At 38.0% G+C, this 12,693-nt stretch overlaps 1 protein-coding gene across 1 annotated transcript; it reads left to right on the forward strand.

Annotated features, from left to right (window-relative positions):
* Positions 1–9,177: 9,177 nt before the first annotated feature.
* Positions 9,178–12,590, forward strand: LOC121975353 (endo-1,3;1,4-beta-D-glucanase-like). Its single transcript, XM_042526953.1, has 7 exons — positions 9,178–9,397; positions 9,741–9,762; positions 10,534–10,657; positions 11,355–11,445; positions 11,528–11,617; positions 11,769–11,869; positions 12,268–12,590. The coding sequence occupies exons 1-7, from the start codon at positions 9,247–9,249 to the stop codon at positions 12,406–12,408; spliced, it is 720 nt and encodes a 239-aa protein (XP_042382887.1). The 5' UTR covers positions 9,178–9,246; the 3' UTR covers positions 12,409–12,590.
* Positions 12,591–12,693: the final 103 nt, after the last annotated feature.

Below are 12,693 nucleotides of genomic sequence, written 5' to 3' on the forward strand. Positions count from 1 at the left end.
GAAACCAAGAAATACCTTGCGTTTCACTGTCCAGATCAAAGAGATCAAGAAGTCAACGAAGAAATCTTTTCACCACTACAATCGAGCAACAAAAATAGCTTCCTTTACCTCTTCCTCTTCAATCGCCGGTGTTGATCACGGATCCAGCGAAGGAGATTATCCCCTGTTGATGACAGAGGTGATCGGAACCAATCACACCTACTGCCTCCCAACCAACACCCAGATCAACACTACACAGAGATCTAATGCCCGAAATCCACAGCTAGGGCACGGTAACAACAAAGACGAGACCACAGTGAGGAAGAAAGGAGAAGAAAGAAAAGGAAAAGAAGGGACCTTGGTATCGGCTGCTCGTGTGGATGAATGGCGACGTCAGCTGTCAGTACACGGTGGCGACAACGCTAGTCAGACGGATCTAGGGTTCGGTTGGCGACTCGCGGTGAAGATGCAGAGACAGCGGGAGTGCGTCCATGTGGAGATGGCCAAGGAAGAAAAGAGAAACCGGGCCACCGGCGCTAGGGCAGAAGGAAGAAGAAAAGCTGCGACTCCCGGCCGGCGGTGGATCAAGCTTCGACAGACGGAGGAGAAGGGAAGTGGCTCGGGCGTTCCTTGATTTTGTACGTGAGGGAGGAAGAGAAGGCGTCGTGACGGCGTTGTCGGGTGGAGGAGCCGAAGAGGTGAAGGAGAGAAGAGAGGAGAAGAAAAAGGTGTGGCGTCGGGTGAGAAATGGAGGAGAAGAAAAAGAAAATGAAAAGAAAAAGAAAAATAAAACTTTTTCTTGTTCAATAGAGTAGCCTAAACAAGCTTCCCTTAGTCTCAATATTTATCCCCGTAACCTATACCATACAACCTCCGAAAAATTCCCAAAAAAATTTTAAAAATTTCAGAAAATTCCTTTAAGGTTATTCCTCTATTTAACCTTATTATTAAATTAATATTTGTTGCCATATTTTACATTCTCCCCCACCAATAAAAATTTGGCCCCCAAATTTTCGTTATCTACCATCAGCAAGTACTAGCAAAAGCTAAACAGTATAAATGATGAACGGAAATTTAATCCACATACCTTAAGTGAAAAGATGGGGAGTCCGACAAGGTCTACCATACAACGGTTCAAACGGTGCCATCTGGATAGCCGAATGATAGCTGTTGTTGTAGGCGAACTCTACCAATGGCAAGTGGTCCTCCCAACTGCCTCCAAAATCTATAACATAAAACCTCAGCAAGTTCTCTAGAGTCTGAATGGTCCGCTCTGACTGTCCATCTGTCTATGGATAGAATGTTGTACTGAATCGGAGCTGTGTGCCCAAGGCCTGCTGTAGACTTTGCCAGAACTGGGACGTAAACCGTGGGTCTCTATCCGATATAATACTCAATGGGACACCATGTAATCTGATGATCTCTCGAAAATACAGCTCTGCCAATCGATCCAGAGAATCGGTCTTTCGAATCACAAAGAAGTGCGCGGATTTGGTTAATCGATCAACGACTACCCAAATCGCGTCATGGCCTCGTCATGTCCTAGGCAATCCCACCATAAAATCCATAGTGATGTGCTCCCATTTCCACTCTGGAATCGGAATCCTCTGAAGTAATCTGGCAGGTCTCTGGTGTTCAGCCTTCACCTGTTGATAGACAAGACATCTAGCAATAAATTTCGTGCTGTCTTTCTTCATGTCGTTCCACCAATAGGAACGCCTCAAGTCTCGATACATATGGGTCCCGCCTGGGTGGATAACAAATTGAGAGCGATGAGCCTCCTTAAGTAACTCCTCCCTGACCAGGTGAGATGGTGGTACGCATAATCGGCCTCAGAAATATATAATACCCGCGTTATCTCGGGCGAACTCTATCTGCTGCCCGGAAGCTATTTAGCTGCCAATGGACTGTAAGTGCTTATCACCGGCCTGGGCCTCTCGGATCCTCGTCCTTATCGACGACTGAGCAACCATGGTAACTAAAATCCCTGCTCTGTCCATCCCTGCTCCTCAAGGCCCAACTTAGAAAAACCCTGAATCAAGTCCATGACCACAACTCGGTGGCAAGCTAAAGTCCCTCTGGACTTCCTACTAAGCGCATCGGCAACCACATTAGCTTTCCCTGGGTGGTAGCTAATAGTACAGTCATAATCCTCAGGAACTCTATCCATCTCCTTTATTAGAGATTAAGTTCTTTCTGAGTGAATAGGTATTTGAGACTCTTATGATCAGTGAGAATCTCAAATGTAATACCATAAAGGTGATGCTGTCAAATCTTCAAAGCAAATATAATGGCGGCTAGCTCCAAATCATGTACTGGGTAGTTCTTCTCATTCTCCTTCACTGACGAGAAGCATAACAGACTACCCTGTCATGCTGCATCAAAACAGTGCTCAAACCCTATAGAGAAGCGTCGGTGTAAAGTATGAATCCGTCCTCTCCAGAATGTAAAATTAAAAGTGGTGCTGACACTAATCTCCGCTTCATCTCCTGAAAGCTGGTCTCACATGCTTCTGACCAAGTGAATTTTATGCCTTTCCTGGTCAGGCGTGTCAATGGCATAGGTATGCGAGAAAAACCCTCGACAAACTATCTATAATATCCGACCAGTCCCAGGAAAATGCGGATCTCCTGCACTGATTTTTGGCTACTCCCAACTGGTGACAACCTCGATCTTCTGAGGGTCTATGGAAATACCTCGGCTAAACACCACGTGTCCTAAAAAACTGATTGAGGATAGCCAAAACGCACACTTGCTGAACTTCGCATATAGTCGATGTCATTGAAGAGTCTCCAAGACTATGCGAAGATACTGTGCATTCTCCTCCTCAGAACACGAGTAGATCAAAATGTCGTCGATGAAGACAACAACAAACTGGTCTAGATACTCCAGAAAGATGTGGTTCATCAAATCCATAAACATCGCTAGAGCATTGGTAAGCCCAAATGACATTATCAAAAATTCATAATGTCCGTATCTAGTGCGGAATGCTGTCTTCTGAACATCAGATTCTTTAACTCTCAGCTGATGATATCCGGACCGCAGATCAATCTTAGAATATACTGATGTACCTCTGAGCTGATCAAATAAATCCTCGATCCATGGTAAGGGGTACTTATTCCTGACGGTCACTGCATTCAGGTGTCTGTAATCGATGCATAACCTCAGAGTACCATCATTTTTCTTGACAAATAATACAGGAGAACCCCACGGAGAAACACTAGGTCGAATAAATCCCCTATCCGAGCGAGCGAGCGGCCGAGCGAGCGACCGAGCTACCGAGCGACCGAGTGAGCGAGTGGCCAAGCGGGCGTGCAACCGAGTGGGTAGAGCACACTAGCTGAGCAGGACAAGCGATTGACCGGGGAGAGTAGTGTAGCTTGAGCGATAGAACAAGCAGCGCAGACGAAGAATCTGAGCGGGTGAATGGACCAAGGCCTGCAACGGTCGCAGTTTCCTTGAAACGGATTCACCCCACCTCCGACTGTGCTTCGAGGTTTTTCTTGGGTCGTCTATTTCCCAAGATACAACGACTAACCGTGATTCCCACCAAGCATAAGTGGTCATGGCGAACTGAGTTGTACCCGACTACTATCACGGGCACTTCACCGAGTAAGAATTGCTGACAGAGGAAGAGGGGAACGTTAGGGGTGTAAATGAACCAAGCCGCTCATGAGCTATTCGAAGTTTAATTCGATAAAAACTCGCTTGAGCTCGTTTAATGAGGCTCGTTAAGATAAACAAACCAAGTTCAAGCTTCACAATATTTGGCTCGTTAGCTCGTGAATATGTTTATTAAGCTCATGAATCAACTTTTAAATAAAAAAATAATAGTTTTGATATTAAATTTATAGATTTTACACTCTGCTTTAACATATAGGTAAATATATTAAATTTATTTATTAGAATAAAATTATAAATTTTAATAAGAATATTTTAATTTTCTCTAAATATATAATTTAGTTTTTAATTAATATTATAATTTATAATTTATATTTATTAAGCTCGTTTAAGTTCGATAAAAGTTCGAATAAGCTCGTGAGTCATGAATATATTTGTTAAATAAAGCTCAAGCTTGACTCGATTATAAACAAGTCAAACTCAAACATTTAAGAGTTCGGCTTGGTTCGGCTCGATTACACCCCTAGGGAACGTAGGTGAAGAGCTTCTGCTTCTTTTTTATGTGTTGCTCAAGACCATAGTCTCAAGTAATAGTCATTCAATATCCAAGGATTAATGATAGCCGACGACCATCAATGTCCGACCATTACTATCCGGGAGGTTATGAAATCGCCATTAACAATGGTTAATACTTATGTTACCTTCTTGAGTAGCAAAAAGAATCCATGTGGTAAAATGTTGGTGGTTTCACTTGGGCAAATTTTGCCTCGACCGGTCCGGCATTCAGCGCGTACAGGTTGTGCTCGCACATCAGTCAATATGGTTTAGTGCAATCCAAGTCCTGGATTTACATCCCCCTGTTGGTTGATCCTAGGAATATCGTACTGGTTCCACTGTACAAAAATTTTGTACAAGTGTCGAACCTTTCCTAATAACCTATTGTGTTCTTTAGAAATTAAATTTGGAATCGCAAACGGAACTTTACATTATTGATTCCAAATTTAACTTATTTGTTCTTAATGGTTTAGACTTGGATCGCAAACGATGCTTAACATTATTGATCCAAATCCACCTATGTTATAAATTCAATTAAATATTAATTTTAGAAATCGACTTCCAGATTAAACATGGAGAGGCACTAGGCCTTCTTGGATATATGAGCAACCACCACTTCCTAGACAAAGCCTTTCAATGAAATCTAATATTTAATTTCCTTATATAACTCTAGGTTTAACCAAAAAGAACAATCGAATCACAAATTCGAAAAACAAAAAAAAAACACAAACTCGAATCACAAATTCGAAAATCTAGAATCATATGCCTCTTGTGTTTGGAATTCATACAAAGAAAAACTAGTATGATGCGGAAACTAATTACTAATTATACATTTCTTTGTATGCAACGACCTCTTGATCTTCTACCGTATTCCTCTTCTTATCTCGAACGTTGTGTGGGCAACGATCTACCGAGATGAGAACTACCCAAGCTCCTTCTTCTCCAAGCTAGTTTCGGCCACCACCAAGTCTCCAAGAGATGTAGAGGTCCGGCCACCACCACCAAGCTCCAAGGGATGCTAGAAACAAAGCCTCCTTTTCCTCCTTCTTCTCCAAGCAAGATCCGGCCACCTTCCAAGCTCCAAAGGATGAAGAGGTTCGACCAAGGAGAAGGAAGAACTAGAAGGGTCGGCCATACCAAGGAAGAGAGGAGGAGAATAGAATAGAGTTCTTTCTCATGAAGGCACCCCTACCCCCTCTTTTATAATTCTTGGTCTTGGCAAATAAGGAAAATTTAAATAAAAACTTCCTTAATTTCTTTGCCGTGAAAAGGAAAATTTAAAAGATTAAAAACAATTTCCTTTTCATGAATCAAGTGGTTGGCCACCTTCAAGCTCCAAACAAGGAAAGTTTTAATAGCACAATAATTAAAACTTCCTAATCTGTTTACAGAAATTTTAATAAAAATTTCTAACACTTTTTCCCTTCATGGTTGGTTATAAAAGGAAATTTTATAAATTAAAATCTTTCTTTTAAACATGTGGATGATTTCCAAAAAGGAAAGTTTTCTCTAAAATTAAAATCTTCCTTTCAATTTACAAATAAGGAAAGATATCAAATCTTTTCTTAATCTTTTGTATAAACTTATAAAAAGGAATATTTAATTTTAAAACTCTCTTTTTAAATCATGAACATTGTTACAAAAAAAAGGAAAGTTTTATCAAAATTAAAATCTTCCTTTCAATTTACAAATAAGGAAAGATATCAAATCTTTTCTTAATCTTTTGTAGAAGGATATAAAATGAAAGATTTAAATTTTAAACTCTCTTTTAAAACCATGGAATCCACATAAGAAAAATTTTAAAATAAAAATCCTTTTAATTTGCTTAGGGTCGGCCACACCATGCTTGGGCTCCAAGCATTAGCTGGCCACCTACTTGGCTCATCCTATTGGTCTTGGCCGGCCCTAGCTTGAGCTCCAAGCTAACTTGGTCGGCCACCTTAGGATGGGTATAAAGGTGGGTATAGGTGGGTATAATACTTTATAAATAAGAGGCTACGATAGGGACCGAGAGGAGGAATTGGTTTTGGTCTCCCGATGAAATTAAGCTTCCCGTGTTTGCCCCGAACACCCAACTTAATTTCATCAATAATAATTCATACCACTAAAAAATTATTATTGAACTACCGCACCAATCCCAAATTACGTTTTGAGCTCCTTCTTATTATGAGTGTGTTAGTCTCCCTGTGTTTAAGATGTCGGATGTCCACTAATTAATTGAGTTACTGACAACTCATTTTAATTAATTTCTTAGTCCAAGAGTAGTACCACTCAACCTTATCGTCATGTCGGACTAAGTCTACCTGCAGGGTTTAACATGACAATCCTTATGAGCTCCTCTTGGGGACATTATCAACCTAGATTACTAGGACACAGTTTCCTTCTATAATCAACAACACACACTATAAGTAATATCATTTCCCAACTTATCGGGCCTATGATTTATCGAGCTAAATCTCACCCTTTGATAAGTCAAAGAAATAAATACTAAATATATGTGTTTGTTATTATATTAGGATTAAGAGCACACGCTTCCATAATAACTAAGGTCTTGTTCTTTTATTAAATCAGTATAAAAAGAACTTACCTTAAATGGTCCTACTCAATACACTCAGAGTGTACTAGTGTAATTTATCAGTCAAGATAAACTAATACCTAATTACACTACGACTATTCCAATGGTTTGTTCCTTTCCATCCTAGTCGCGAGCTACTGTTTATAATTTATAAGGAACTGATAATATGATCTTCTGTGTGTGACACCACACACCATGTTATCTACAATATAAATTAATTGAACAACTACACTAAGCATATAAATGTAGACATTTGACCAATGTGATTCTTTATTTCTAAAATAAATATTTACAAAAAACTATGCTTTTAGTATACACTCTTAACACCGGGCCGGATCTTCTGGTCCGTAATTTGTGGACCAGGAGATGGTCCACTGTTCGAGGACCATTGATTTGGATGGAGTCCACCTTTAAGTTTTAAGTTGGTAGGGTCTATCCAAATCAAGGGCCTACAATAATGGACCATCCCCTGGTCCGCAAATTGCGGACCAGAGGATCTGTCCTCCTCTAACACCCCCAATGTACCTGCACATGAGAGATAATCTCTCCATATGTATTTATTTACATCATCAATACATGTAAATCATAAACAAACTAATATGTCTTGAAATTTTTAATATGAGACTAAAATCTCATTCATAATTGAAAGTTTATTTTCTCTCTCATTATTTCTTCATTCATATATATCCAACACTTTGTCTGTCTAAGATTATATTAAGAGTTATACTTATAAGATAGTCCATATGATATGAGGAGCTACGCTTCATAGCTTAGGCCAGATTTAGGTCTATTCGAATTTATACTGAGGGTTGCTTTTGAAAGATAATTTATCTAAATACATATACTTTGACTTTAACCACGATCTCATCATGATTTTAACCATCATATCACTTTCAACTTTAATTATTACATCACCTTTATTATTAACTCTATATTACTTTCTCGACTACAGGCCGTATTAGTTATATTGCGTTAATAACATGCAACATGCAACATGCAACATGCAACATGCAACATGCGTGGTAAGCAAGCTCCCTCTTATACTACGAAGGAGTTCCTTTACTTTTTCATGAGCTGTGGCTCTTTATTTTGGGAGTCGCTCCTTACTTTCTTTCCTTTTTAAAAAATTAAAATAAATTTTTTAACTTTTAATTTTAAAAATATTAAAAATAAAGGAGTTGTAAGAAAATGCGAAACACAACAGTCTTATTGAGAGATTTTGTTTTTAGGGATTATTTTTAATTTTGGTGTGACATTGTGGGAGTTCTCGGAAAAAATTTCTTTGCTAATGTGAGAGCTCTTATTGCTAATATGACAATAGTAGAGAAGCTTCTTCTCATAATTAGTGGGAGGAAGTTTTTTTTATGTATTTATATATTTTTTTTATTTTTTAGGAGTAGCCCTCTAACCGTCTATTTGAAAAGACTAAGAATTAAATTCTTAATAGAATTGGAATTCAATTCCATTATTTGATATAAAATTTTGATATGGAATCACTCAAGAATTGAATTCTAATTTCATGAAATAGTGCAAAAGTAAATCAGATCAAAATCCATCTGATTTGGATAGGGAATTTACCCTGAAGAACTAGAATTACTTAAATGCTCCTTTTAAAACTCCTTTTTTTTCATTTGCCGACTGCTTGCTCCTGTGCGCCGTGTGCCAACTTCTTCCCGTACGCTGGATTGATCAAGAGTGGTATGCTAACACTCTCTTTGTTATTAAATGGTTAGTTATGAGGATAAAATGATAAATGTATAAGAATGGAATTCAATTCAAATAGATTCCAAATTAAGGAATTCAATTCAATTCTTATTCACTAATTCATTCCAAACATAGGAATTGAATTGAATTCCTGCTGAAATTCAATTCCTAATGAAATTCAATTCAATTTCTTTACTTAAATTGTTTCCAAATAGGATGTAAATATGTCCGGCTCATTGCTCTATATTTTTTGAATTCTAATTTTTATTAAAATAATTAAAATTAAAGGAATGGTAAAAGTGTTGGATTCGGATTTTTTTTTTATCGTGAGAGATGGGTATGATTTTTTTTTAAAATTTTATTTCCACAGTTGGAGATACCCTTAGCAACTTAAAATAAAAATATTTTAAAATAAAAAAAACAGACGTCTTTTATTATTTTTTTAAATTAGATATCTTTTGACAATAACAGAAACAGGACTGTTTTTTATTTTTATCCTTTTTCCAATTTATTTTTATTATGGCAAATAAGGTGCGTCATTTGCAAAAACAAAAAACAAAAATGACCCAACTTCGAGTTTGGAAATGAGTTCATGAGATCTCGCTTCTCTGATTTCATCCGCCTTGTATTTATCGATTGACGGCGATTACAAGAATTGCACGATTTGCTATGTAAATACAAATGCAACGAATCCTTTTGGCTTTGGATAATCCGATTCCGAATTCCGATCCAGTATTTGAGTGCTCCTTAGGATTGGGCGACATTCGCGAATCACAACTAGCATTCCCTCCCAATTCTCCTCTGGATCGGCCATGGCAGGCGCACAGTGCTGCGAGAACCCCCCGGCGTTGAGCTCTGCCTCTGGCCAAGGATCCGTCGTGGAGAGCATCGGCGGCCTCAAGGCTTACACTGCCGGCTCTTCCAATAGCAAGGCCGCCGTCGTTCTGGTCTCCGATGTTTACGGTATGTCTTCGCCCCTTTCTCTCTCTCGTCTTCTCGTTTTTAGGAAAGCTTTTTTTGTTGAATCTGTCAGATTCTCATGTGTTAATTAAGACTCCAACATGTAGAAGATTAGGAGGTCAACTCATAGTCTCTACCCTATATTGTAAGCACGACATTTCGTTAAAACCCCTAATGTGAACTAATTTATAACGTGGTAGACTGATAGGTAGGTAAACGGATCATTGAGAGGAGGTGACCTCATTTGTACATACGTATGCCTTATATGAGCTTCGTTGCTATAATGTTTTCACTACGTTTGTCTTGTATTAGAATGCCTTCCCTGAAAAATTTCATCTTTTTGCAGGGTATGAAGCACCGAACTTGAGGTATGTAGCAAAAATTTGTGTTACCAGCAAGCTAATAACAGTTAAAGAGGATTTTGTTACTAACAATTGCTTTCTCTAATAGAAGTGAGTTAGATCCTGAAGATTTTTGCACTTTTTGCCAATGTGTTCGAGTTCAAATCCATGTAATGACACTTTTTGTAGAGGGTTAACCTTATAGCTCCTTCCCAAATGGGCACATCCAATATCACTTAGGGAACCTTTTGTGGTGAAGATGAAAAAAATGGAAGAGATTTTGTTTCATTTAGTGTTTAAATTTATAGTTGTACCTTAGCATCATAAATATACTTTTTCTAAAAGGAGCATTTTTACACCTGCAACATTATCAGTCCATCTTGACCTGTCTCTGAATTCTCTGCCAATCATGGACCATTATCATCGCAACGGCTTTCTAATTCATTCAATCCATAAAGATTTCTGTACTCTATAGAGCCTACCCATTACTCAATCAGGATGATCCAAAATGTGAACTTGTCTCTATGGACTTGAATGTTGCACGTCAACAAGTCCACCACTTGGAAATGTTGTTGCCTGATAGGTGATTTAGCATTAGTGTAGATGATGATTTAGCAGGAATTAACTTGTCTAGAATTGGCATTGTTTGTTGACCAACAGCATTTTCTTGTTCATCGTTAATTATTGATGATGATTTGCTGCTCTGTTCATGAATAAAAGGTTCCACATTATTGTCAATGCTCTAAACTTTGCAAATTTAGTTTGTTCAAGTTGACATACATCTACTTCTGATTGAAGGAAACTAGCTGATAAAGTTGCAGCTGCTGGATTCTTTGTGGTAGTTCCTGACTTTTTCTATGGGGATCCCTATGCACCAAATCCTGAGAAACCTGTAATGATGTGGTTGGAAAATCATGGGACGGTATGTTGTTACTCCTTTTGGCGAAAAAAAAATATCTGTAACTTTTCTTTTACAAGTGAGATGGGATCCATGACAATCTCTCCATTGTATATTTAGTGTACAACATATTTCCATTTTTGTGTGTTTGGAGCTCATAGGCTTAAACAATAGTGATTACATAATAGAAGATATATGGTTATTGGATAAATGCACATATTCTATTTAGAAACACCTTGGTTTGATTACTAACAAGATGGCTATATGATTTATTATACGAAGAAATTTGCTGACTATTGGTCTGTATTTGTTACATGGTGAAATTCTTATCTGATTCAAGAGTTTGATAGTCCATCATATGTGCATATTATGTGGAAGCAACTTTCATCTTTATTGCTTGAGTTAAAAATTTGGATGATTAATTTCTCTTAACACACTTATCATGGCCTCTCCATTTGATAGCATTTTTTTCTTGCCTTTGCTAAGGATGTAAGTTTCGTTGTCATTCTCTTAAGCACTTTAGGTTAAAATATTCAAATTTCTTGAACATTTATTATTATTTTCTGTACGATAGCTTTTTGATTCTGTGTCTACTATTTTTTTTTTTTTTTTTTGAACATTTATCAGTATTTCTGTGCGCTAGCTTTTTGGTTTCATGTCTACTATCTTAATTAGATAGCTTATCTTTAATGTAGCTATAATCAACTTTTAAGTCGTATAGGACAAAGGTTTTGAAGATGCAAAATCTGTAATTGAATATTTGAAAAGTAAAGGCATAGAGGCAATTGGGGCTGCTGGATTTTGCTGGGGTGGTAAGTTCTTTACCTCTACTTATTTCCTTAAATGCTACAAATCCTCGGTTCAACTTTTTTCGGATATCTTATCACTCATCAGGTAAAGTGGTCACTGAACTCGCAAAGACTGATTATGTCAAGGCCGTGGTAATGCTACACCCATCAATGGTTAAACTAGATGATATAACTGGTAACTAATCTGCTGCTTGCAATAGTACTAGTTAGTCAATTTGCAACTTGTAAGAGTGACTGAAGTGTCATCTGCATCATCTGCTGCACTTTATATGAATTTTACTTGCAACTAATATTGTAATGGAAATTATCACTGAAATTGCCTCCAGAGATAAAACGCCCCACGTCAATACTAGCAGCTGAGACTGACAGCATAACTCCAGCTGAACTAGTAAAGCAATTTGAGGAAATCCTATCCACAAAAACTGAGGTATGTCTCCTTTACTAGAAGTGTTTCAATAGTCCACTTTGGAGATCAAATTTGCACTTCCCAAATGGGACGAATATCCCTTTATCTGAAACATATTCCCTTTCACTCAATACATCCCCTTCTATGAAGCATGTTCCCTTTCACTCAATACTGGGTCTCGTGGAATTCCAAATGGGATGAATATTAGAGGTTAATTTCTGAATGTGTCTAAGTTGTGCTCCGGATTTACTCTGCTTCCCCCACTCTCTAAGTTAAAAGAATCGAGTAGAAGTGAATTTGAATTGAAAGTAGCTATATATTATAAACTAGTACCTTTAATTTGGAGATCTAAACTTTACATGCGATGAACTGGTTAGACAACAATTACTCGTATCACTATTTCATGGTATTGTTCTCAGGTGGACAGTTTCGTGAAGATTTTTGCTGGTGCTGCTCATGGATGGACTGTTCGATATGACACCAACAATGAAGCAGCAGTCGCAAAAGCTGAAGAAGCACACAAGGATTTAATGGATTGGTTTCACAAGTATCTCAAGTAAATGTTCCTTATCATCTCATTGGAAGCACTTATGAAACACATTTATTGTATTGATGCTACAAAATGACTGCTTAGTGTGAAAATTTGTAGTTTGGATTTCATGTGGCATGGATCGTAGGTGTTGTAAGCTTTCCTTGTGTTGGAGCTGCAGTAGTAGTGAATAAAGATGCTGTTATGAGATTAGTATTGTTGTCCTCAGTAGACAAGAAGCTCGCAGGCGCGCACCTTGTCCCCTTCTGGGCTGGTGCCGGTGATCAGTTCGCTGCCACGCTGCTTCCAAATAATA

This window comes from Zingiber officinale, chromosome 4B, assembly GCF_018446385.1.
Source record: "Zingiber officinale cultivar Zhangliang chromosome 4B, Zo_v1.1, whole genome shotgun sequence".
NCBI lineage: Eukaryota > Viridiplantae > Streptophyta > Magnoliopsida > Zingiberales > Zingiberaceae > Zingiber > Zingiber officinale.

Bases quoted from the DNA above. Each gene is read 5' to 3' on its own strand.
- LOC121975353 (XM_042526953.1), top strand. From the start codon at position 9,247: ATGGCAGGCGCACAGTGCTGCGAGAACCCCCCGGCGTTGAGCTCTGCC. The intron at 9,398-9,740 runs GTATGTCTTCGC...ATCTTTTTGCAG, and splicing joins TCTGGTCTCCGATGTTTACG to GGTATGAAGCACCGAACTTG. The intron at 11,618-11,768 runs GTAACTAATCTG...AATTGCCTCCAG, and splicing joins TAAACTAGATGATATAACTG to AGATAAAACGCCCCACGTCA.